The sequence below is a fragment of the Oryctolagus cuniculus genome, chromosome 1 (assembly GCF_051225735.1).
Source record: "Oryctolagus cuniculus isolate XC-2025 breed Fujian yellow rabbit chromosome 1, ASM5122573v1, whole genome shotgun sequence".
Taxonomy (NCBI): Eukaryota; Metazoa; Chordata; class Mammalia; order Lagomorpha; family Leporidae; genus Oryctolagus; species Oryctolagus cuniculus.
Genome location: NC_142867.1, coordinates 80,445,314 through 80,472,472, shown reverse-complemented (window position 1 = coordinate 80,472,472; position 27,159 = coordinate 80,445,314). Strand labels below are relative to the sequence as shown.

The window sequence follows — 27,159 nt, the reverse complement described above, 5'->3', positions numbered from 1 at the left end:
TCTTTTTCTTTGCAACCATACATCCCATAAACATGAATCTAGTAACCAAAAAAGGAAGAATTAAAAAGGGAGAAAATATAATATTTAAGTAGTTTAAGAAATCTGACCTAATCTTAGGGTAAAAAGAAATAATTTTTGACATTTTATTTTGAAATATATTTGTTTCTCTACCATAACATTAATTAGAGAGTATGGAATTAATAAAAGAAGACAGTTACTGAATGCTAAATATGGAGAAAATAGAGATTTTTTCATAAAATTTTTTTCCAATATACACAGAACAGAGAACAGTGTAACAAACCACTCTGAACCCATCAGCCAGCTTCAAGAAAACATGGACATTGGGGAGTGGCACCATGGAGTAGCAGGTTACACTGACAAAAATGATGACAGCATCCCAGATGATCGCTGGTTCAAGTCCCAGCTGCTCCACTTCTGATCCAGCTCCCTGTTAATGCAGCTGGGAAAGCAGCTGCAAATGGCCCAAGTACTTGAGTCCCTGGCATACACGTGGGAGACCTGGATGGAGTTCTGGGCTCCTGACTTGGGCCTAACCCAGCTCTAGCCACTGTGGCCAATTGGGTAATGAACTGCAAGTAGAAGACATATTCTCATTCTCATATTCTCTCTCTCTGTCTGTCTCTCCTCTGTAGGTCTCTCGATTTCTCTCTGTCACTCTACCTTTCAAATAAATATATAAATCTTTAAAAAGAAAAGAAAACATAGAAACTACTTTATTTCAGGATATATTCTAATACTGAAATCTTTTGTGTTCTCTGTCTTGCAAAATAGAAAATCAAAGAATGTCCACCTAGGGTACATGCAAGTAGAGGCTGCTAGATCTAATCTCTTTCCATGGGCTCATGCCCCTTTCACAGAGAAAAGTGGGAAATCCAAAAGAATCGAAAAGGCTTTAAGTCACGCATGGCCTGACCTGCTTCTTAACATGTGGTTGTACTAAGAGCTGTGACAGTCTGAAGTTTATTTAGGCAGAGATGGGAGGCAAAACATATGGCTGGAGGAATTGTAGAGAACACAAAGAACTAAGGTAGTGGCAAGTTGAAAAAGGGAAACTGAATTATATTTGAAATACCATGGTAGTAAATATTAATGCATAGAGCATGAACTTTAAAATTCAGTCCCAGGGCCCTTACTAGTACCATGTTTGTGAATATATCTTCATCTTTCTGAACCTCAGTTTCATTATCTGCAGTGTGTTGTTAATGGTGCTTATCTGGAGGGGATATTGTCAATATCACTTTAATAAAATTATGTGTGCAAAACCTGTTACATGGTTGGCAGTCTGTGCTTGGGAACTCTGTTAGTATTTCTTTGATAATATTTATATGGTTTTAGTTTGCATTATTAATATTACATCAGATATTATGTTTATTTTGGGGAAGCATGTATAGTACACGAACATAGGGTTTTTCAACATGAAAATTAGAGAATTTGGACATATGATAGTAGATGGTACTTTCAAATAATTTAATAAAATCTGTCATGTAGATGAAGAATTTGGGATTTTTTCCCTTCCTATGTTCCAAGGTGTAGAAATAAAGCCAATAGGTAAAAAATTTAGGAAAAATTAATTCTGATTCAATATAAGAAAGATATTTCTAACAATATGACTCTTCTACAAATTACAAAAAGCTATCTCATAGATGTTTTTGCAAGAATAATTGTGCTAGGCCAGTTTTTCAGTTATGTCATTACTGACATCCTGGGTCAGAGAATTCTTTGACTTGGTCCTTTCACGAGTATATTATAAGGTGTTTAGCAGCATCCTTAAATTCTACCAACTAAATGCCAATAATAACCCCCAAATATGCTCTGAATTGCAAAATCACCCACAGTTGAGAACTCCTGTAGCTTATCAGTAGTTGTCCAATTTAGTTTAAGGGGAATAAGGACACCCAGATGCTTTCCTGGAGTCCAGCATGAGAGGAAGAATTTAGGAGACAGTACAGAATTTGGGGATTGGAGTGCTTAGCTTGTGTCTGGGGGCTCTACTCCTACATCAGTGAGAACAACTCCCCTTCAAGTGGTATCCATGTGAAGGTTCCTACTCATATGAATATTGTCATGTAAAAATACTTTCTTGCTTAGTCTACGAGATACTTCTTTGGAATTCCATGAAACTTATTTTGGTTAAAATGAGTTCCTGGACACTGCCCTAAGGTATAGTGATTTGAAAGAGAATCTGATTATTTTTATATTTACTATCACCAATTCCCAAATAATAGTTTGTACATATGAATACAAAGGAAAAGTAGGATAGCAGTACAAATATCTAACCAGTTGACCACGAGTTAAAATGATGTGAGGCTAGCTTCAAGTACTTGACAGTTTGTCATGATGAAAAGTTTTTTCCTATGAAATCTTCAGGTTTGGGAATGGGAACAACAACACACTGTTCTTGGAGAACCAATGTTGGTTTTGTGACTACCTTGGGAAATATGATATGTGTTTGGAATGCTAGGAAGAAATGGTAGGACTTTTCCTTAACTCAGTGAAGCTCTGTTAGGTGTACAAAGCTCCTGACCTGTCCTGTGACAGCTCCTGCAGCAAAGACCCATGGCCCTGCACTTGCAGGTGGCCCAGGGACTCCTCAGCACTAAGGTTCTGTGCAGGCTTGTTTCAGAAGAATTGAGTTCAGAAATACATTCAACGGAGGCAAAGAGTATGGAAGCCTGGAACCAATATCCATCACAATCTTCTTTTGTCTTCCTTTTTGTTCAGTTAAAAAAAGGTTTTTCCTTATTTCCTCTGAGTCTACAACAATTTCTCATGAGAATAAGTAAAGAAGAAGGATAGTTAGTTTAAGTGCATTATAGGATCCACTTCAATTCTCTTAAGGGAATTGATTTATATATATATATATATATATATATATATATTACCACACACACATATATATGCACACATATATGTAAATGCGTATTTATAGCTTTTTTAAGATATCTGTAGTGCAAATTGATGTATTGACGGTCTTCAGAAATTCCTTGATAAACAATTTCATTAAATTCATTCACCTATTTATTTAACACTTAAAGACTTTTCCACTTTTGGGTTTACACTGGGAATGAATTACTGTTTCTTTCACTCACTCACACACTAGACATCGTGCATTTGCCCAGGAACTTCTACTTATCCTTCACGTCTCATCTTAGCATCCCTTCCACTGAGAAGGCTCCACTGACCCTTTCTTTTAGGTGAGGTTTCTTGACCTTTTCTATCTTATGAGCAACCTGTATATCTTCCTCAAGAACAGTATCATTACATTATTTGCTTAATACCTATGTCCTTCCTAGACAATGAGATCCATGAGCCTTTTCAGAGACTAGTTCATAGCACATTATTTGATACACAGAATAACCTGATATGTAATAGTTGACAGAGCAAAAGAAAATACCCAATTTATAGTTAGAGTTTGGGCCCTAGGTGGAAGTTATGAATAGATCATTTTTATCACTCCACTTTCTGGCATGCTCTTACTTGGGATGGTAAAGCCTGAGAAAAGGAAACAATACAAGAATTAAGGAGAAATGCTTATTGACAAAGTGGTTTTCAGTCGGAATAGACTTGCAAATCACGCTTTCAAAAGTCTAATATTTGGGATCATGGTACCTATTTCTTTCTAGCGGAGAAGCAGAAGAGAAATGTTCTTTTGGCTAAGGTGGTTGGAAAAAAGCTGCCTAAGACAAGTCAACACATTTTGTGTGTACTATCTAGTCTGAGACAAAAGGTAATTTTTTTTACCTCCTCTCTCCCGTTACTTGTCTGACAAAGGCTATCAATATTTCTCAGATTTGCCTAGCAACCTACAGACTGATGTAGAAATGGAATCTACAAGTTTAGATTTTATGTTCACGTTCATCTATATTTTAAACATCATTTTATAAAATTTTCTTTATATCTTATTAAACCTTAAATCAAGGTATAATTTTAAAAAACATATTTCATAAATATATTAAATAATAAGTAGTGGCTAGTGGTTTCCAAAATAAATTTTTAAGGCAAAAGAAATTATTTTTATCAGGCCATCTGTTTTCCATGCACTGTGTCTAAGCTTAGGAAAGGGCTTATAGCCTTCCCAGATTTTGGTGGTGTAGCTAGCTGATTCACTTGTACTATTCCCCAAGGAGTTTCTGCTTTCATATTTGGAAAAATAGGTAAATCTTGTTACTGCCTTGAAATGAATTTGAGTAAAGCAAATATCTTAGGCTTAATTTGACATTATGCTGTTATGTTGATCTATTGTCTTCATACCATTTCCATTTTTTTGTCCCATTTCTTTTATTTGGCAAATAGATGTAAAATGCATGCTTTTAAACATGTTTCTATCGCGCTGGTTCCTTAAGGGTTTCTTTGAAGTAAAATTTTTCACAGTAGCTTCCCATATGGTGATTCCCACTAAAAAGTATGTATACATCTCATCTTTGTTGAGGGTAATAGTCCCTAGTAATTAAATACCTAAGAGGTCCCTTCATAATCTTTTCAGCTGTTATATTATTTGATTCTTACTATATTCCTGTGTGACAAGTGTTGTTAACTCTGTCTCAGAGGATTATATGATGCAGAAAATAATGTGGTTCAGAGAAATTTAATGATATGCTAAAATTGCCCAGCTTATTGATGACAGAGGTGAGATACACACACAGACCTGCCTGGCTGAAAGGCATGTTCTCTGCCATTCTGCACGGTCTGTGTCCTGCCACTCCATCCATTGATGCTCAGTGCTTTCATATTTCTAATATTGTTACTTTTGAACATTCATGTTTTGGAGTCAATATAAACAAAAAACATAACATTTAAGAGAGATTTATTGAAAATAAAAAATATTTTTCAAGAGAAATATTCAGTAGATTTATTGAAATATAAAAATGCATTTTTGAGAGGAAAATACAATAGAAGAAGGTTTTTGTAATATTCTGGAGAGGTGAAAATCACAAACATTCTCCTGCTTGAAAAGTCTGATATGTATTTTCATATACAGTGCCAGTGTTAGGAAGAATCCAACCTATAAATACAGTTATCACAAATTTTTGAATTGGAGATTAAGTCTTTGAAACTGGAAGACATAGCTTGAAAGTATGAAAGATAAAGGCACAGAAACGCTGGTCATTCAGCGGACAGCTAAGCTTTCAGCCTTGATTTGTTGGGAATCCAAATTTGGAGTTTTGGTTCCTTCAAGTGCTTTGATATTTCCTGTACATGACATCAACTTTACCACACAAGGAAGACCTGCTGATTTGGTGGGCTTTCCCAGGAAGTTGTAATTGTTTTCTGCTGCGCACCTGCATTGTCTCAAGGCAGAGCCTTAAGTACATGTTTGCCGACAAGACTGATGGAAATCAGAGGGCACTGCATTGTATTACACCGTGAACTCTGGAATCCAGCATCCTGGGTTGGAGACCTGCAGCCCTTACTTCTTAGTATTATGAGCTTAGACATGAGAATTAACACACTTAACTTTTAGCTTATTTCCTTACAACAGGTGGTTAATAATGGCACCTTCTCTATGGAATTACTGCATGTATTAATTACAAATAAGGAATTGAATGCTAAGCATGATGTTTGGCCTGTAGTAAGTTGTCAGTAAATCAATCTTATTATAGTTTCTGATTGTGACTGAGGGACGCAGGCATGGATTTAACTAAATTTTTGACTCATTCTGCAGTGTGTAGTAACTGACTGACCTCTGACCACAGACTGGTTTAGATACCCATCCTTGGGGAACTCATGATTTACCTCTTACAGTTTACTAGCCTTTGGATGAATGATCCTTTAGTAGAGTTTTTGGGAAACTGATTGGGAAGCAGATATTTATATATAGGAGGTTTGTTAGGATTTATGCTCAGCACAACATTCAACAGTGGTTGAGGGGCTAGGAAGATAAGACAGAACTTGAACTGTGTGTTATAGTCACAGCTGAAGCTTCAGAAGATTGGGCAGGAGCTGTGCAACTGAAATGGTAGTTGACAGCAGTCTTATTTATCTTATTTTGAAGAAGAGGAACAATTTCTTGTATCCCTTAAATGACCAGTCCTTGGAATTCAGATGCCTCCTTGATGGAGCACTTAGACATGGGCAAGGAATCCTTCTTCTGTGTTGAGCAATTTGGAGAGTCTCAGTAGCAATCCCTTAGCCAGCAACACTCTCAGCAGCTGATATAATCATTAATGAGTGTTCTGGTCTTGAAAACTGGGAGGAAGAAGTGTAGGGACAGGATCTGGGCAATGTACTACATTGTCCATTACAAGTAGCATTTTAAAAATACAAACCTTGTGTGAAATAATTCTACTTTTTTAAAATTAGAAATTAAATTTTAGATTAATATGTCCTAGATTAACTGACTTAAAAATTTGTAATTCCAATCACAAATTATATATATTAGAGAGGACTAGAGCATATATTAAGTGACCAAAGTAACAATTGATAACAAAGTTGGAATCAGAATCCAAGTTCCTGATTTTTCTCTTCTTTAAACATATGATGACTTAAAAACTGTGCATAATTTTACATTTTATTCTTCAGCTGTGTAATATATTTCTACTAGTGCTTCCCAGTTGTGCTGTGCAATTGCCAGATTTTAGATTTTCTACCATAACACATCTTCTATTAAGGTATACTCTCACCTATTTATGTGTATAAATTAGAGATGATTTTAAGTTTTTTTTAAAGATATATCTATTTGTTTGAAAAACAGAGTTAGAGAGAGAGAGAGGAGATACAGAAAGAAAGAGAATCTTCCATATGTTGGTTCACTCCCCAAATGACTGCCATGGTCTGAAGCCAGGAACTGGAGCTTCTTCCAGGTCTCCCAAGTGGGTGTAGGGGCCCAAGTACCTGAGCCATCTTGTACTGCTTTCTCAGGAAAATCAGCAGGGAGCTAGATGAGAAGTAGAGTAGACAGGACTCAAACCAGCACCCATATGGAATCCCAGCATGGCAGCTGGCAGCTTTACCCACTACACCACAACACTGGCCCTGAAATGTTTTTTTAAATCCTGATCTTAAGAGGTTGTGGGGCCTGTTTATAATATTTACTACAAATGTGCTATCTTTTTATGTTTTCTGATGTATTTTTCATTAATATTTTCAATTATAGACATAGTATAGAGTCTGCCTTTTTAATAATAGTATTGACTGAAGCTTATGTAAGTACGTCTATATGCTTTATTATTTTTACTCAGAAACAACTGTGCTTTTCTGCCATCTGTAGTCTAGATTGTTGTGTGATTCATTATTTTTAAGCTTGAATAACCTGATTTCACATATTTTTCCATGAGTCAGAGGCAAGTCTAGCTGTTAGTTTGTTGTTGTCTGTACTTTCACATAACAAGCCTGCACTTGCCATTATTTTTCTCCTTTTGTTTTTGATCTCTCAGCCGCTCACACTGGGAATAGTTTTTCCTGTTTTCAGTGGAAAACAGACAAGAATGGCAATGCATTTCCTAAAGACTGGCAAAATTGTGTTGTTGTTTTATTTAATTCCATGGATTTATTATAACCAGGAAGTCTACATCAGCTGTTTTGATCTCTGGTCTTACTCTCATCTGTCTAACTTTTAAAAACTGCTGTACTCCAGGGTTTCACAAGTATTTTGCTTGGAAAGCTTAGAAAGTCAGCTGAGTTTGATAACAGATGAGCATGGCAACAAGGTGTCATACGTGTAAACTAGGCATGGTGGTGAGAATTGCCCCAGACAGTCATTAGTGTGGATGTGGTATAACTGGGCATGTGAGTTCTTTGGGAATTACATCTCATCTAGCTACTCTACTTTGGCTTTTTTCCAGGAGTGAGGGGGAAGAAAATATTTCCCCAGTGGCTAATGAGAGCCTGCATGATAAATATAAGCCTAAATAGCTCAATATATTCAGAGTTTAATGTTCTGCTTAATATGAAGCTTCATTTGTTCAATCAGTATCTTTGCATGACCCTTTTTAACCTGGGTATCAAGAAGAAATGATGACCAAAATTCCCCTCTTGGTTCACACCTCCTAGCTAGTACCAGAAGCTCTTCACCTCCTTTCCTCACATTTTGTGTGAAGTTTGCCTTTTGCCCACTGCACCTGCTGAAACATTTCCACAATTCATAATGACCATATTTATTGCTAATCTAATAGTGATTTCCGGATCTTTAACTGGCTTGACAGATTAGCAGCAACTAATACAGTTTATCGTTTATTTTATTGAAATATTTTTCCCATTCTGTGTCGAGGACTTCCACTCAGGTGGCTTTCTCCTAGTTTTCTGCCTATTTTTCATTCAGTCTTTTTTCCCCCCTTCCCTTGTCATAACCATGAGCTCCACTTATTAGAAGACTCTTGTGTATATACCCTTTTTTTGGGGGGGGGACAGGCAGACTTAGACAGTGAGAGAGATGAGAGACAGAGAAAAAGGTCTTCCTTTTCCATTGGTTTATGCCCAAAATGGCGCTATGGCCCATCCAAAGCCAGGAGCCAGGTGCTTCCTCCTGGTCATCCATGCGGGTGCAGGGCTCAAGCACTTGGGCCATCCTCCACTGCCTTCCCAGGCCACAACAGAGAGCTGGACTGGAAGAGGAGCAACCGGGACAGAATCCGGCACCCAAACCAGGACTAGAACCTGGCGTGCTGGCGCTGCAGGCAGAGGATTAGCCAAGTGAGCTGTGGCACTGGCCTTGTGTACATACCTTGAATCCCTTTTCCTCTCTAGCTAAATGCTTTTCTATGGGAGTTCCATATAGTGTCATTGATAACATGAGAGTGATTACAACAATAGATGGATACCCAACACATTTTTGATAGTTTTGAAACTGACTAAACAAACATGAAGTTGAAATCCCTTTGAATCACTATGAGAAGCAAACCCTTTCTTTCTATTACATTAGAAAAGCTCAGGTCTGAGACAATAGGAGGAATTTGGGGTTTGGGCTCAAGATTTAAAAGATGATAAATTTGTTCAGATTGGGGAATTTTGACCTCTAGATGCATCTTTCCTGAAGCATAAACAAGGGAACTGTGTACTCTCCACAAACACAAAGACAAACACACATGGAACTCAAAGCCTCCAGAGATAACTGAGACAGTGGAAGGCAGAGTTGAGTCACTCACTGAGAGTATTGATGAATGTGTGTGCGCTCCCTGCTACCTGAAATAACCTGTCCTAACTGAGATTTACAGATGGCCATCAGAACCCATTCCCGACACCCAGCTTTCTCTGACTGTTAATGGAACTCTAGTTGCTCAGACCAAAACCTTTGGAATCAGCCTTGATGACTGCTTCTTTCACATTCCATACACAGTATATAGGAGAAACACGGTTAATTTTGAAATTTACGCAGACTCTATTGTTGTCATCACTCTTATGTTGTCTTTGTTGTGGATTGTATTTTTGTAGTCATGAGTTGTATTAGTTTTTTTTTTTTTTTTTCCTTGAGGGGCTTGAGATAAATCCATTCTTTTCATTCAAGTTAACAAAAATTCTACTAACATAACATACTTGTCAGAGTCTTTGTTTAACACTGACTATATTTTCATTCAAATACACAAGTAAATGCTGCTTTTTCTATCAAGTAATCATGAAAATTTTACATCTGTGACAGTATTTACTGTCACAAAATTGCCTTAACTGTAATAGAGTCTATGCTCCTGGCTCACTATCTTCTCCCCTACTTTAGAACAATCCTCATTTGTGAAATTATATGAGGTCCTAGTACAGTCTCTGGAATATTTTGGACTTTCAATAAGTATTTGTAAAGTATATGAATAATTCATCCAGGAATTACATATCTTTGAAGTCCTTATTGATTCTTGGGTAAATTCTCCATTATTTCTAACTGACATTTGTTTATTACCCTGACATACTATATGTATAATATACTATGGAATATAATAATGATTTAGAAAAAATTTTTTAAAGATTTATTTATTTGAAAGGCAGAGTTACAGAGAGAGAGGGAGAGACAGAGAGAAAAGGAGCTCTATCTCAATGACAGGGATTGGTCCAGGTTAAAGCCAGGGGCCCAGAATTCTCATTATTTTTCTTTTAAGATTTTAAAATTTAAGATTTTACAGACAATGAGAGGGAGAGACAGAGGAAAGGTCTTCCTTCCATTGGTTCACTCCCTAAATGTCCACAACAGCCAGAGCTGCGCTGATCTGAAGCCAGGAGCCAGGAGGTTCTTCTGGGTCTCCTATGCAGGTGTAGGGGCCCAAGCACTTGGGTCATCTTCCACTGCTTTCACAGGCCATAGCAGAGAGCTGGACTGGAAAAGGAGCAGCCGGGAATTGAACTGGTGCCCGTATGGGATGCTGGCACCGCAGGCGGAGGATTAACCTAATGTGCCATGGTGCTGGCCCCAAGGGCCCAGAATTCTCTATGGGTCTCCCAAGTGGGTGGCAAGGGCCAAAGTATTTGGATTGTAATCTGCTGCTTCCCAGACACATTAGCATGAAGCTAAATGAGAAGTAGAGTAGCTCGGACTCCAGTATGGGATATTGGTATTGTAGGTAGTGGCTTCACCACTGCACCACAACAACAACAAAAAAATATGTAACACATAATAAATTTATGTGTTATCCTTGGACAGAAGCCATGCTAATGCTTTCAGAATTGTTCCAGTTTTATTTATGTGCTGTTAAAGCGAGCAATAGAAATAGTTGTTGATCTCCAGATTTTTAGTTTACTAATACACAGAAAATACACAAAAATAAAGAGGAATACTGTAACCAAACAGTATAAAAGCTACACAAATTACATGAGGTTTCAGGGAAATGAAGGTTCTCTTTTCAGCGAAAATCGAGATGTCTGAAATGGTGACATTTGACAGGAGCCTTGAAGAGTTGTGAGGGTCAACATGAGAAGTGGAAATGAAGTCATTCTAAATGAATAGACACATGAGTGAGGAGATGCAGGGGTCAGAAAGTGTATGTGTTGAAAAAAGTTGGTTTAACTGGATTAATGTGAATAATGATACATAGGATATAAAGCTGGAAGGTATTTGGAATTGATATGTTTGTCCATTGGCTATAGGAATGAAACAATATGGATGGTTTTCCATAAGGGGACGTTCAGTTTTATCAATATGAGATTACTGGGATCAGACTTTTTTGGGGGAAGATTATTTGAAATAATTTTAAAATTAATTAAATGCCAGTAACAAGAGAAATAAATTACTCTTCTGATATTTGAGCCCCTGTAGTGAGAGATGCAGGTTCCATTTCCAGATACAAGGGAATTATAAGAAGCAAATAATTTGAGAACTAAGATACCCAAAATTTTAGAAACATTAACTTTAGAGTAGATTTCAGGTAGTAATGTCTAGTAGGAAGTAGAAAAGGTAAAACTAGAACTTGGAAAAAGACTATTATAAATAAATACCTAATCAATGACTGAAAAATACCATACTCCACGATCATTTTCTCTGATTTCTCCAATGTAGTTATGCTGAAAATTAAATGTTACTATTTTGAGTCAGTTTTTTAAAATTATTGTAAACCTCTTGACTTAAAAAAAAAGCATTGCAACTTTTAAATTTCTTTTGCACTTTGAGTAAATTCTTTTGCATTCACATCATTTTTACATTTAATTCCAAATATAAATAAAAAATTATTATTTTTTAACATTTATTTATTTATTTGAAAGAGTTAGGGAGGGAAAGAGAAGGGGAGAGACAGAGAGATCTTCTGTCTGATAGCTTACTCCCTAAATGGCTGTAATAGCCAGAGCTGGGCTGGATCCAAAACCAGGAGCCAGAAGGTTCTTCTGGTCTCCCACATGGGTATAGGGTCCCAAGAACTTGAGCCATCTTTCACTGCATTCTAAGGCACATTAGCAGGGAGCTGGACCAGAAGTGGAGCAGCCAGGACTCAAACTGGCACCTGTGTAAAATGCTATCAATGCATGCGGTGCCTTAACCCACTATGCCACAGCACTGTTCCCAATTCCCAAACATAAGATGAGTTTAAAAATATGTTTTATATTTTTATAGAGTTGTTATAAAATCATTGGTCTCTTGTGCACATTAAAAATCCATAAAAATGCCATATTGAAAAACTAATTAGAAAAGATCACTTTTTCCCCATTGCTAAAGATCAGTTGTTACACTGATTTTGTCACTTTTCATTTCTGTTATCCTTAAATTTGGGGGATATATATCCAGGCATTTGTATTAAGGTCAACATAAACCAAACTCCATTCTCTATATCTAGGAAGCTAAAGTAAGACTCAGCAATGTTATAATGTTTTATATTTAAATTAAATGTTTGAAATATTATATAAATTAAAACTATAGCAAATTTAAGAGATAGAAGTGTGTGAAAAAAGTGCAAATTCTTACTTTCTGTGTTTTCAATTCTACTTCTCAAAGGCTAATCTTCCTAATAGCTTAATATACATTCCCCTACATTTTATCTGTGCATAGAGAAAAGCATGATTTTCTGTAATTTTGTTTTAATGTGCGCTTAAGAATGCATATTATTTATTAATTTTTTTCCTGAAAGTTAGTAATAAGAATCTTCCTTTATTAATGTTTTAGGATAAACAGTATAGCTATAGATATTAATATGTTATTGTTTCTTTCCTTTGAGACATTATCTACAACTGTTAAGGGGACAGTGAGAGGGGTGAGTCTATGGCACAAAAGCTAAGCCACTGCTCGGGACAGCTTTACCTTACATCAGAATGCTTGGTTTCAGCCCTGACTGCTTTCAGTACAGTTTCCTGCTACTGTAGACCTTGGGAGGCAGCAGGTGACAGTTCACATACTTGGATTCCTTCCATCCACATAAGACCTGGATTGGTTTCTTGTCTTTAGGCTGGCCAAACAGTAGCTGTTGGGAGTATTTGGGGGGAGGGAACAGTGCTTCGACGATCAATCTGTGTGTGTGTGTGTGTGTGTGTGTGTTCTCAGTCATTCTGACTTTCAAATAAATACAAATAAACAAGACTTTAAAATGTAGTTGAGAAGGAGTCAGTGTTGTGGCAGAGTGGGTAAAGCTGTACTCTATGATGCTGGCATTTCATAGAGGCATCAGTTCCTGTCCTGGTTGTTCCACTTCTGGTCCAGCTCCCTGATAATGACCTGGGAAAGTAGCTGAATATGGCCCAAGTGTTTGTGGCTCTTCCACCCATATGGGAAACCCAGATAAAGCTCCTGCCTCCTGGCTGCAGCCTGGCATAGTACTACTGCTCCCACCTGGGGAAAACCTGTAAATAGAAGATATATTCTCTCTCTCTCTCTCTCTCTCTCTCTCTCTCCCCCCTTCCCCTTATAACTCTGACTTTCAAAATGAATGAGTAAATCTTTTAAAAATATTAAAAATAAATAAAATGTACTGAGAAAATATTCAAGAATCACCACACTGTTCTGAATATTATTTTGCAAAGATAGTTAAATGTGATTCTAGATCTTTATTCATGTTTATACACCACATAATATAAAATCATTCAGTATATTACCCCATGAAAACCTTCAAATATGAGTCAAATATGAAGTGATATGCTTAAGTAAAGACTGTGTTAGTCTGTCTTCTTTAATCCTGCCAAAGTTGGAGAAGTGTCAGTGACTTTTAAAGGCATCATTCCCATGATGTTGAGAGACATGTATTGTATTTTATTCATTCAAAAGCAGACCAGCTTTTGAAGCTCTATTGATACATCCACCAGCACCTACGAGAGGAGGTTTACAGTCCCCGATGAGAACAAGGGGATGCTAAGCATCATAAGCAATTACTTTTTCGAGGGTTTAAACTGAAAAACTTGAACAGAGACATGAATATTTATAAAATGTATATTTTCTTATAGAATGCATTATGAGATTGAATCCAGCCAGAGGCATACTCAAGCACACAATGCCAAACTAATTTTGCTTCCCATTCTGATACATTTTTGACTTAGATAATCTTTTAATAGCCTAAGATCTAGTTCACAATGAAAAATATCAAGCAGCCTGTAGATAATCACATTGGTAGCCTGTAATTCTTGATCTTCCTTTCTGTGAGCTACAAATTTTATTACACAATCTGACCAGCCTTTACATCAGTGAAATGAAAATGGTGGGTGTTTTCTACAGATGATATAATCTTATTTGGAGATTTACTAGGGCCCGATCTGGTTGCTGTCAGTGGAAACTACCATGTAAATGAAATAAATTCATAATAATAATTTTACAGTTTCACTAACCATGATCTAAAAATGGAAAACCCAGATATGCTCCAAAATTCAAAAATTTTAGGATGGGCATGATGCCACAAGTGAAGAATTGCACACCTGACCTCATGTACTGAAAAACACAGGTGCACTAAAAAATCATATAAAATTACCTTCTGGTTCTGTGTATAACATGCATATAAAACATAAATGAATTTCTAGTTGGTCTTGGGTACCATCCCCAAAATATGTGATTACTTATATATTTCCAAAATTTAAAATACTTATGGTTGCAAGCATTTTAGGTAAATAATACCCAACTTGTAAGTGAAGTTGCAAATATTTAAAGCTTCAAAATTTTTAATAACCCCTTTACTAAATATTTATTTTAATATTTTATGCTACTGTTAACAGTAGTAGTCCTATCAAAAACTGAATGTAGTACAGTAGTGGTTTGGAAATTCTTTGTTAATTCCCATCCATAAATAGAGCTTATGTACTTTTAATTTGCTTACAATTTATTATGCACAAGTGATTAATACCTACCTTTTTATTTAGATTTTCACTGTTTTTTAAAGCCACTTTTGATGAGTTGTAAGCATATCTCCATGATATTATTTATTCCATTATCTTTTCTCCTTCTAGCATTATTGTATTACCCACATTAATTAGTCAAGAAAGTGAGCTCTAAGGTCTTAGACTTGCTTTATGTAACCCAATTTTTAGCCATGGGCCTTTAGAAACATTGCCATTTTATTTCATTTATACCTAATTGTTAGCCTCTAATTTCTCATAATTCATATTGTTGCACACAAATTTTACTAGTCTTCAATAAATACCTTTTTGCTTTCCTACTCCATTTGATTTTTTTTATGCAATCCTCACCCATATTCTATACATTTGCTTTAATGGAGACAGTGTTCTGATATAGTTGAGTTCCATATAGTCTAGTAGAGCCACATCAAAATTCTGTCTGGTCTTTTTGCAAGTTGTATGATCTTAAGCAAGTTGACATCTTAAAGTCGCAGTTACTCAATTTATTGGCACATAAAAGACAACACTGTTGTGAGATTTTAGAAATAAGGCACTTAGTACTGCCCTGGCCATATTGTACATGATGAATGTTGGCAATTTATAGGCAGATGATCCCTCTTCCATTACCCTCAGGAAAGATGTATTTTCAGAATGCTATGGACTTCAAAAAATATTCATATCCTATTCAGTCCTTAATATCTCTGCTGGATGTAGTTCAATATTCTTGAACAAATTGATAATTCAGTAGGATGATGCTTCTGTAATTATTTTTAACCAGAAATATTACCCTGTTATCAGTTCAAGTTAGACAGTGCTTCCAAATGTGTTATAAACAAACATATTATTTAAAATTATTGAATTATGTAATGGTAGAAAAGGACTGAGAATATGAAAAGTAGGAGTATATTCTTTATTTCCTTATTGTGGACTAAAATGTATCATCTCATTTGACTACCTGTTTTCTGGATTTCATAAATCCTGAATACATAAGCAAAGGGGTTGTCTCTTTTTTTTTCCTAAATGGTGTACTTTACTAGATTTTCAATTTTTTAAAAGATTTATTTATTTGAAAGGCTGAGTTACAGAGAGGCAGAGGGAGAGGCAGAGAGAGAAAGAGAGAGCAAGCCTCTTTCGGGTATCCCTCATGGGTGCAAGGGCCCGAGCACTTGGGCCATCTTCACTGCTTTCCTAGGCCATAGCAGAGAGCTGGATCAGAAGTAGAGCAGCTGGGACTCGAACTGCCACCCATATGGGATGCTGGTACCTCAGGCAGTGGCTTTACCTGCTATGCCACAGCGCCAGTCCTGGCACTTGTCTTTACCTTTAGCTATACAACTCATTCCACTCTCTAGAGATCCTCACCATTTCACTCTAAATGTCTTCTGAGAATTAAGGGAAGTAGCTAATTGAAGTGCTTCAAGATAACCCTAGTTTCTGGACATAGAAAATTCATGCCACCTTGATTAATTTTCATCGTGGAATTCGTTAGGAGAAATGATGTGAAAAACATTAGCTTCATTTCTACCTTTATGATTGATATCTGACTCCTTTCCTATATTATAACTAAGACAAGTTTCAGCAAGATTGTGTATTTTATGTATTTTATATGACTTTTAATGGGTTTTTACAGAAATGTAGACAGTCTTATAGACTGGTGGACATTGCTTTTTTCTTCCACTAATGAAAATCTGTATTGATTTTAATCTGTTCCTTTCAATTATCTATTGATTTGGGAGACCTGCTATGAGAATAAAAGTTGTAATTGAGTCATAGTCTGGTAATGCATCATATGAATCAGAATTGACTGTAGTATTTATTTTCTTTTTAGTGTCCTACAGAAAAAAAAGCAACATTTGGAGTCCATCTTAAAATAGTAGGAGACTGGACAGGTATGTAGAACATAGAATTTTAAGATACATATTTTGCAAATAATGAAATGTAAATATAATTTGAATCTGTTTAAATAATAAAACTACCAGCTTGTATGGAATTGTGTCCATGTTTCAAGCTGTTGTTCTTTTTCTTTATCTGTACTATGTTGACATCTATCATTTCTTCTTATAAAGATGTATTTTTGGAGTCAGAATACTGTGGATATCAGTAATTATATTCCTTGGAATAGTGGCCACTTTTAATAGCATATATGTTGGTGATATTTTACTCATCTATTCAATTATTTCTTTTGTTATCTGAAAAACGTATTGGATCAAGAGTTGTGAGTAAATAAAATAAGCATTGTTCATTCTTTTTTTTAACTTTTATTTAGCAAATATAAATTTCCAAAGTACAGCCTATGGATTACAGTGGCTTTTTCCCCCCAATAACTTCCCTCCTGCCCACAATCCTCCCAGCTCCCACTCCCTCTCCCATTCCATTCCATCAAGATTCATTTTCAATTATCTTTATTCATTCTTAATTCCTGTGACCAATCTGAATGAATGACAAATTTGTGCTGAGCAAATGTTACCTTTTGGTTTGTTGTTTAGGTTGTTTGAAAGAGAGGATCCGAGTTTAAATCTAATTACAATATAAATTAATGTGTTTTATAACTGAGTGTTAAACAAGAAATTGTCTTATAAAGATCTGGGAATCAGAAAAGAATGTAGGTTTAATGTATTTTAGGGCTATAGGAGAAGCTTCACAGAGAAGATAGAATTTGAGCTAAAAATTGGGAATTAGGCTACTGAAGAAACATGTACATAATTAAAATGAAACTCATAGCATTGTCAAAATCAACAAAGGGTAATAATTAACCATTTGGAAAGAATAAGTCAATCAGCCTTTCATCAATCAAGTAAAAGGAAATTCATCCAAACGAAAGCAAAGATCTTGTGTTAGCAAATAGTGTGGAAAAACCATTTGAGTTCAGCTTGTTGAAGATCATGAATACCTCAACAAGATATTAGTTATCTAGAGACTTCAGAGATCTTTTGGAGAATTTGGAGTGTCATGATGAAAATGGTATTAGCCAGTTGCTGGTTGAATGGATTTGAATTAAAGGGATACCGGTAGGTACTTGAAAGAAGAGGGAAAAGAGACATTAGAGTGTGGATATGGAAAATGAAGGAAATAAATTCGTGACCACAAGAAGTAGACATCAGAAAAGAGAACGAATTCCTGTAAAAACAGGTAAGAATAAGATGTTGGGTAATAAAGACATAGTCATGGAGTAAGAAGAATATTAGTTTAAATAAGGTGCTTGTATCACATAGCTTAAAATATAATATCTATAAAATTCTTTGTCTTTAAAGGGCAGTCAGACTTGAGGAGATATGCAACATTGGATTTAATAGGCTTGGAACAATAATGACCTATTTAAAATCATAAAAAAATAGGCTTAAATAACTAATGTTCATATGGTTACATGCAAAAAAGATCATGGTATGGTAGTCCACTGATAGAAAAACAATGGTGTAGTGGTGGAGTGGGAAAGGGGAGGGTTGTGGGTGGTAGGGACGGTATTGGGGGGAAGCTATTGTAATCCATAAGTCGTACTTTGGAAATTTATATTCATTAAATAAAAGTTAAAAAAAAAGAAAAGAAAAACAATGGTGTAGTATGGCATACCTCACAGTATGCCCAGAATGAATTTAAATAATGACAGTTGTGTTACAGAGAAATAAAGTATGAAGGAAGGACCTTTGTAGTAAGAATTCCAATATAGTAGGAATTAAGCTCAGTAATAAATGTTAATTGATAGAATTCTTTATCTGAAGTAAACTAAGCACAATGAAGACAGAATTTAATTTATAAGGGTAAGCAGAAACTTCTTGATTGCTTATTACTAGGTATTATTACTGAACTTCTAATCAGTTATTTTTTATTACCAGTTGCTCATTAAAATAAATTATTGTGTCATCATTAAATTTTAATTATATTTATTAGGAACACTTAATAATGTTAATTTTAACCTTCTTTTTTAATCTACTATGATGTTGAGAGAGAAACAAGATACTTCTATTTAGAGAGTTTGGTTCCAGTAAGATGCTTTTCAATTAATAGAACTTCATTGTTGTTGACTTGAAATATAAGTTGGCTTGGGGAGAAAATGCCAAGCATTCATGCAGAGAATCTCTAAATGATTCTGCTATCTGACACTTTTGTTTAAAAAGAGATGTAGTTGCCAACAATGAGATTACAATTGCTTAACAAAACATAGGAGCATTACTTCTGAGATCAAGGGTCAGTATTTTTTATTTTGAAAGAATTGATGAACAATCAGTTAAGGGCAGTGGGCTTAATAATAGGTGTTTCTGAGTTTGAACATCAGAGATTTATTTTTCTAAACTGACTTAGAGGTATTTAACAGTGACCTTTTCTTTACTGAAATATGTTCATCCTGGATAATACACAGAGGGACTGGCTTCAGACCGCTCCGTAAATAATGTTTCTTAATCAACTACACCTACCTAGAAACATACACACACACACATTGCACAGGATAAGGAGACACTGGAGTTTTGTAGTTGTTGATTAACTAGTTATTTTCACCAGATTTCTAATTATATGCTCTAAATGTGTATGACATCCGTTAACTTTAGAAGACTCTTCAAATCTCTTAAACCCAGTTCAGGATTTCCCTTGAATTGTTGGTAGTAGAAAGAATGGAGTGGATTACTATGTAGATTTCTATTTTACTGGAGTAAATATTTTGTTGATTTATCTTGAATTAGTCACCAGTTCTAGCTTCAAACATATGGCCACAGATTGCCTGTGTGATTACCATTTTAACAATCCAAAATGTCTTATTAATTTCTTTCTTAGGTATGATTGCTAATGAATAATGTTTGAGGTTATGTTTTTCTTTTGGTTATTTTTGTAATCTGAATAATAGTTTACTACTGACAAGTTTGAATTTCACTGCAAAAGTATCACATGTAATTAATCTTAATCCACATATAATTAATCTTAATCCACATATAATTAATCTAAAATTGTTGCCATCAATCTATTAAATAGCTAATGAATAGACAAAATATGCAATAAAGGATTCATGCATGACATGACAGGTTCTCCTTAAATCTTGGATATGAATTTCTATATGTCTACTGGAAAACTTGCTGCAATTGGAAAATATGGTTGACTTTGGGGATTGGAAATGAGAAGACAGTGTGATATAAGATTGTGTGTTTACATTAATGATATAATAAATAAATTGTTTACAGTACAAGTAAACATAGCTACCATTTTAATTAAGGATTGAACCTAAAATGAGGTGAAAATTATCTAATACTATTGTGTAAGGCAAACATGTTTCAGATTTTATCTAGCTGATTTTGCATGAAAATATTAAAACAGAATTTGTGCTGTTATTTTTTTATTTTAGAAAACTCCATGTGAAGCAGATTATGAATTACACTTTATGACAGCAACATAGTTTAGAACAATTTTGTCATCTCTTTTACATTAGATTCAAGTGTAACTTGAATGGCTTTTGGTTTCTTCAAAGAAAACTGATTTTGCTAGATCAGAGTGCTTCCTATCTTTTCTTTTTTTAAGGATTTATTTTATTTATTTGAAAGAGTTACAGAGGTAGAGACAGAGATAAACAGAGGTCTTCCATCCACTGGTTCACTCCCCAAATTGCTGCAACAGCCAGAACTGAGCTGATCTGAAGTCAGGAACCAGGAACATCTTCTGGTTCTCCCACATGCGTGCAGAGGCCCAAGGACTTGGGTCATCCTCTGTTGCTTTACCAGGCACGTTAGCAGGGAGCTGATCAGAAGCAGAGCAGCAGGAATTCAAACTGGTTCCCATTTGGGATGGTGGCACTACAGGAAAGGGCTTTAACACACTGTGTCACAGTGCCAGCCGCAGAGTCCTGTGTTTCTAATCTCATTTAACCTTAATTACTTTTGTGAAATCACTGTCTTCAACGGAAGTCATATTGGAGCTTAGAGATTCCATATATATATTTCATAGGGACAAAATTCAGTTCACAGAGCTCATAATATGATTTTCCAAAATGATGACAATCTTTTGGTTAAGTTCTGGGCATAATATATTAAAATATTCCTCAACATACAGGATGATTGCAATCCTAGAAATTTCAATGAATAATAAAATCATTAAAAATACAAGGCATTTATTGATAAATATTATATTGATTCTTATCAATTCTATATTGATTCTGTAACTTGGCCATTGTGAATAGTTCTACAATGAACATGGTAGTGTAGGCATCTCTTTCCTATGCTGATTTCATTTCCTTTGGATGTATATTTAGAAAAGGCATAGCAAAGTCATGTGCTAGATCTACTTTTAGTTGTTTGCAGCACTTCCACACTGTTCTCCACAGTGGTTGTGTTAATTTGCATTCCCACCAACAATGTGTAAGGGTATCTTTTTTCTCCACAGCTTCACAATATTTTTTTTGTCTTTTTAATAATGGTTATGATAACTGGTGTAAGATGATGCTTCTTTGTGATTTTAGTTTGCATTTCCATGATAGTGAATTATATGAACATTTTTTCATGCATTTGTCTGTTACTTGTATTTCTTCTTTTGAGAAAATTCTAGTGAGATGTTTCTGATTTCTTAACTTGATTAGTTTTGGGGCCATTTTTTTTTCTTTTTTCCTTTTTTAATATAATCTGGCTATTAAACCTTTTCCATGAATAATTTATAAATGTATTCTTTAATAATTGTTACCTGTCTCTTCACTCTAGATTTTTTTTATTTCCCTCTGGAGTTGCTTCTTATTTTGATATAATTCTATTTTCCCATTTTTGCTTTTGTTAACTTTTCTTTGCAGGTATAACCCAGAAAAATCATTGTCTATGCCGATATCTTGAAGTGCTTATCCAGTGTTTTCTTCTAATTCATTCATAGTTTCAAATCTCAACTTTAGATTTTTGATCCATTTTGAGTTAATTTTTATATATAGTGGGAGGTAGGGAATATTGATTCAATCTTTTCCAAAACCTTAAGGCATAATGATTTACAATTACCATATCCTCTTGTTGAGGTGACCCTTTAATCTTTATGTAGCAATCTTCTTTTTACACTTCTTGTCTTAATGATTTTTTCTAAGTACAGCTACTTCTCCTAGTTTTGTTTTCCTTTTGCATAGAATATTTTTTTTCTATCTTTCATTTTCATTTTGTATGTCTTTATGTGTGAAGTATGTTTCATGTAGACAGCATCTTGCTGGCTCATTTTTTGTTAACCATTTAGCCAGTATATATCTTTTAATGGGGGAGTTAGTCTATTAACATTCAAAGGTATCAAGCAAAAGTATTAGCTCAGTCCTGCCATTGTTTCTTTTTTTTTTTTAACTTTTATTCAAAACATATAAATTTCCAAAGTGCAGCTTATGGATTACAATGGCTTCCCCCCCATAACTTCCCTCCCACCCGAAACCCTCCCATCTCCTGCTCCCTCTCCCCTTCCATTTGCATCGATTCATTTTCAATTATCTTTATATACAGAAGATCAGTTTAGTATATATTAAGTAAATATTTCAACAGTTTGCACCCACACAGAAACACAAAGTGTAAAATACTGTTTGAGTACTAGTTATAGCATTAATTCACATTGAACAACACATTAAGGACAGAGATCCTACATGAGGAGTAAGTGCACAGTGACTCCTGTTGTTGACTTAACAAATTGACACTCTTGTTTATGGTGTCCGTAATCTCCCTAGGCTCTTGTCATGAGTTGCCAAGGCTATGGAAGCCTTTTGAGTTCTGACATATTTAGACAAGGTCCTAGTCAAAGTGGAAGTTCTCTCCTCCCTTCAGAGAAAGGTACCTCCTTCTTTGATGGCTTGTTCTTTCCGCTGGGATCTCGCTCACAGATTTTTTTTTTTCCCAGAGTGTCTTGGCTTTCCATGCCTAAAATACTCTCAAGGCTCTTCAGCCAAATCCGAATGCCTTAAGGGCTGATTCTGAGGCCAGAGTGCTGTTTAGGACATCTGTCATTCTATGAGTCTGCTGTGTATCCTGCTTCCAATGTTGGATCATTCTCTCCCTTTTTGATTCTATCAGTTAGTTTTAGCAGACACTAGTCTTGTTTGTGTGATCCCTTTGACTCTTAGACCCTTAGTATGATCAATTGTGAACTGAAATTGATCACCTGGACCAGTGAGATGGCATTGGTACATGCCACCTTGATGGGATTGAATTGGAATCCCCTGGCACGTTTCTGATTCTACCAATGGGTCAAGTCAGATTGAGCATGTCCCAAACTGTACATTTCCTCCCTCTCTTATTCCCACTCTTATATTTAACAGAGATCTCTTTTCAGTTAAATTTAAACACCTAAGAATAATTGGGTGTTAATTACAGAGTTCAACTAATAGTATTAAGTAGAACAAAAAAAATACTAAAAGGGATAAAGTATTAAGTTGTACTTTAGCAGTCAGGACAAGAGCTGATCAAGTCATTGTTTCTCATAGTGTCCATTTTATTTCAAGAGGTTTCCTTTTTGGTGCTCGGTTAGTTGTCACCGATCAGAGAGAACATATGATATTTGACCCTTTGGGACTGTCATATTTCGCTCAGCATGATGTTTTCCAGATTCCTCCATTTTCTTGCAAAGGACCTGATTTCATTTTTTTTACTGCGGTATAGTATTCTATAGAGTACATATCCCGTAATTTCTTTATCCAGTCTACAGTTGATGGGCATTTAGGTTGATTCCATGTCTTAGCTATTGTGAATTGAGCTGCAATAAACATTGAGGGGCAAACAGCTTTTTTATTTGCCAATTTGATTTCCTTTAGGTAAATTCCAAGGAGTGGGATGGCTGGGTTGAATGGTAGGGTTATATTCAGGTTTCTGAGTAATCTCCAGACTGACTTCCATAGTGGCATTACCAGTTTGCATTCCCATCAACAGTGGGTTAGTGTCCCTTTTTCCCCACATCCTCACCAGCATCTGTTGTTGGTAGATTTCTGTATGTGAGCTGTTCTAACCGGGGTGAGGTGAAACCTCATTGTGGTTTTGATTTGCATTTCCCTGATTGCTAGTGATCCTGAAATGCTCTCAATGTCTTTTCAGCCAGACCAAAATTGCTTAAGGGCTAATTCTGAGGTCACAGTACTATTTATAGCAATTGTCATTCAATGAGTCTACTCTGTGGGCTGCTTCCCATGTTGGAATATTCTCTCCTTTTTAATTATATTTATTAGAATTAATTCTATATATTGTTATTACCAGACTCTTGGTATTATTTATATGATTCCTTTAACACATAATACTATCTATATGATCAATTTAACACTCAATATGATCATTTTAACACTTAAGATAGCATTATTAAGATCGAACGTAATGGGATTTAGAGTCCCATGGCAAGTTTTTAGCTATACCCTTAGAAGTATGTCCCTAGTAATGTATGCAGAACTATACAGCTTCTTCATCTCTTATTCCCACTCTTATTTCTTACTAGGATCTATTTTCACATGAGTTTATACACATAGTATTAATTCTATATCAAGGAAAGTGTTCAACCAATAGTATTAAGAAAGAAGAGAAAACAAAAACAAACAAAAAAATACTGTTCCTTAACACTCAAGACAACTGCCGTTGAACTCATAGCTTCTCAAAGTTTCAATTTCACTTCACAGATTTCCTTTTAGATGCTCTGTTAGTTATCACAGATCAGGGAGAACAAATGGTATTTGTCCCTTTGGCCCTGGCTTATTTCACTAAGTATGATGTTTTCCAGAATTATCCATTCTATTGCAAAAGACTGTATTTCATTTTCTTTTACCACTGTGTAGTATTCCGTAGAGTACATATCCCATAATTTCTTTATTCAGGCTTCATTTGACAGGAATTTAGGTTGATTCCATGTCCTAGCTATTATGAATTGAGCTACAATAAACATGGAGGTTCAGATAACACTTTTATTTTCTGATTTCTTTTTCTTGGGTAAATTCCCAGGAGTGAGATGACTGGGTCATATGATAGGATTATATTCATATTTCTGAGGTATCTCCAAACTGTTTAACATGGTGGTTTACCAGTGTATATTCCCACCAACAGTGGATTAGGGTACCTTTATCCCCACATCCTCGCTAGCAATTATTGTTTGTTGATTTCTGTATGAAAGCCATTCTAACTGGGATGGGATGAAACTCATTGTGGTTTTGATTTGCATTTCCCTGACAGCTAGTGATCCTGAGCATATTTTCACGTGGCTGTTGGCCATTTGTTTTTATCTTTTGAAAAATGTCTGTTAGTGTCCTTTGCCCATTTCTTAACTGGGTTGTTTATTTTGTTGTTACGGAGTTTCTTAATCTCAATATATTCTGTTTATTAATCTTTCATCAGTTGCATAATTTGCAAATAATTTCTTCCAATCTGTCAGTTGCCTTTTCACTTTCCAGGCTGTTTCTTTTGCAGTCGAGAAGCTTCTGAATTTGATGTAATCCCATTTGTTAATTTTGGCTTTTATTCTCTGTGCCCCTGGGGTGTTTTCCAGAAACTCTTTGCCTGTGTCTTACAGGGTTTCCCCAATGCTCCCTAATAATTTGATGGTATCAGGTCACTATCACTTTGAACGGATTTTTGTGTAAGGTGCAAGGTAGGAGTCCTGCTTCCTACTTCTGCATGTGGAAATCCAGTTTTCCCAGCACATTTGTTGAAGAGACTGTCCTTGCTACAGGGATTAGTTTTCATTTTGTGATTGAATATAAGTTGATTGTAGATGCTTGGATTGATTTCTGACATTTCTATTCTATTCCATTGGTTTATCTGTCTCTTTTTGAACCAGTACTAGGGTGTTTTGATTATAACTGCCCTGTAGTATGTCTTAAAATCTGGTATTGTGATGCCTCTGGCTTTGTTTTGTTGTTTAAGTTTGCTTTAGTTTTTTGAGGTCTCCTGTGCCTCTATATGAATATCAGCATTATTTTTTTCTAGATCTGAGAAGAATGTCTTTGGTATTTTGATTGATATTGCATTTAACCTGTAAATTGCTGTCATAAGAATGGACATTTTGATGATATTGATTCTTACATGGAATTTTTTTCTGTTTGTGTGTGTGTGTGTCTTCAATTTTTTTCTTTCTCTACTTGGAAGTCTCTTTCTCCAGATTGGGGAAGTTCTCTGCTATTATTTCATTAAGAAGGCCTTCTAAGCCTTTCTCTCTTTCCACACCTTCAAGAATTCCTAGGATCTGTGTGTTGGGTCATTTGATAGAATCTTGTAGATCTCCAACTGTGTTAAAGGCAGATATACCAAATTAAATGTTTGTCGTAGTATTAAGGAAGTGGAGATGTTTATCTCCTGAGTTTTAAGAAGGGGGCAACTTGTGGTATCTGATGATGTAGGATTAAATAACACCTGCGGGAAGGAATTATTGCTACTCGTCTAAAGAACATGCCATTGGAAGAACCACCAGGGGAGAATTGAGGATGGGATAGATTTCTGTGAATCACCATGTAACTTGGAGAACAGTAAATAGAGAGTTTATGGACACATAGAAAAAGGGTATATTTCTCTTCTCCCTATTTGTGAATTTCCCTGTGATTAGCACTGCGAGGTGAATATAAAATACCTTTTCCATTACTTCATATATCTAGGTGGATCTGGGTTAGGGTAAAGGTTAATCTGCTATATATTAAATGATACATTATATTTATGATGTAATATCATGATTCTAGACTCAAGTGAGTCTATGTGGAAATTCTTGAAGGCATCTAGTGAATTTGATACAATTCAACTTCACTTATTTGCTATTGTTATACAGTCAATCAATGTGAGATGGACCTAAATTCTATATTTCATACCCTCAGAAATCTGGGAAATTTTACTGTGTCAGGGAAAGTACATAGTGTGTGTATGGCACTTAAATGCCCATCTGTTTTCAGGAGAGGGCGTAAATTGTTTTCCCCTTATTTCCTCCATTTATGATCATGAAATGTATGCTGTCACTTTTTAGTAGATGGCAGCTCTGTTACAGTGCCACTTCAGTATAAAGATTGCTAAGTAAATGATAGGAATTCACTACTCAGTTTACTCCTGTCCAACCCTTTTACAACTTCAAACACAAGGTGCAATAGACCAATTCTATTATCTATCCAATAAAAAAATCCTTTTAAGTCTTGAAAATAAACAGATTTCTAACCTTTCGATCTAGAATAGTTCCTGTAGTAAAGTGGTTTGTTTGTGTGCATGTGGAGTTTAAAGCTTTTGTTATCTAGTGTATTCTACAACAATTCTAAGGAATTTTCTTGGTAGCCTGCTTTCTTAATATCAAAACCTGAAGTAACACACTGAGTGACCTAAAAGGTGTGTGTTACTTTACCAAGTCACCCTAATGCTAATGGACTAAATAATTGCAAAGAAGGTCAAGAGGCACAGATTTTGTGCCATTATTGGTATTCTGAGAAACATTTTAAGTACTCATTTTCTTGATGTATTTGCTATACTACAGGAATGTAGTTCTTCTCTAAAAAACCTGCAATTTGTAAAGTTATAACAGTGGGCTATAATGATGTAGATGAGCTTCTTGAGGTCATCAGAGTGAACA

The 27,159-nt window shown here is 35.4% G+C and overlaps 1 protein-coding gene and 1 non-coding gene across 6 annotated transcripts in view; one reads left to right on the top strand and one right to left on the bottom strand.

Annotated features, from left to right (window-relative positions):
* The window catches only part of NOX4 (NADPH oxidase 4), a 208,546-nt gene that overhangs the window by 111,719 nt on the left and 69,668 nt on the right, over positions 1–27,159 (top strand). For all 5 annotated transcript variants that reach the window (XM_089311743.1, XM_089311732.1, XM_002708641.6 and 2 more), the window contains one exon: positions 16,502–16,562. In XM_089311743.1, the coding sequence (XP_089167869.1) occupies positions 16,502–16,562 (61 nt within the window). The remainder of the gene's footprint in view (positions 1–16,501; positions 16,563–27,159) is intronic.
* LOC127485110 (U6 spliceosomal RNA) lies at positions 10,535–10,640 on the bottom strand. The gene has a single exon (XR_007912284.2). It is a non-coding gene; the product is annotated as a U6 spliceosomal RNA (small nuclear RNA).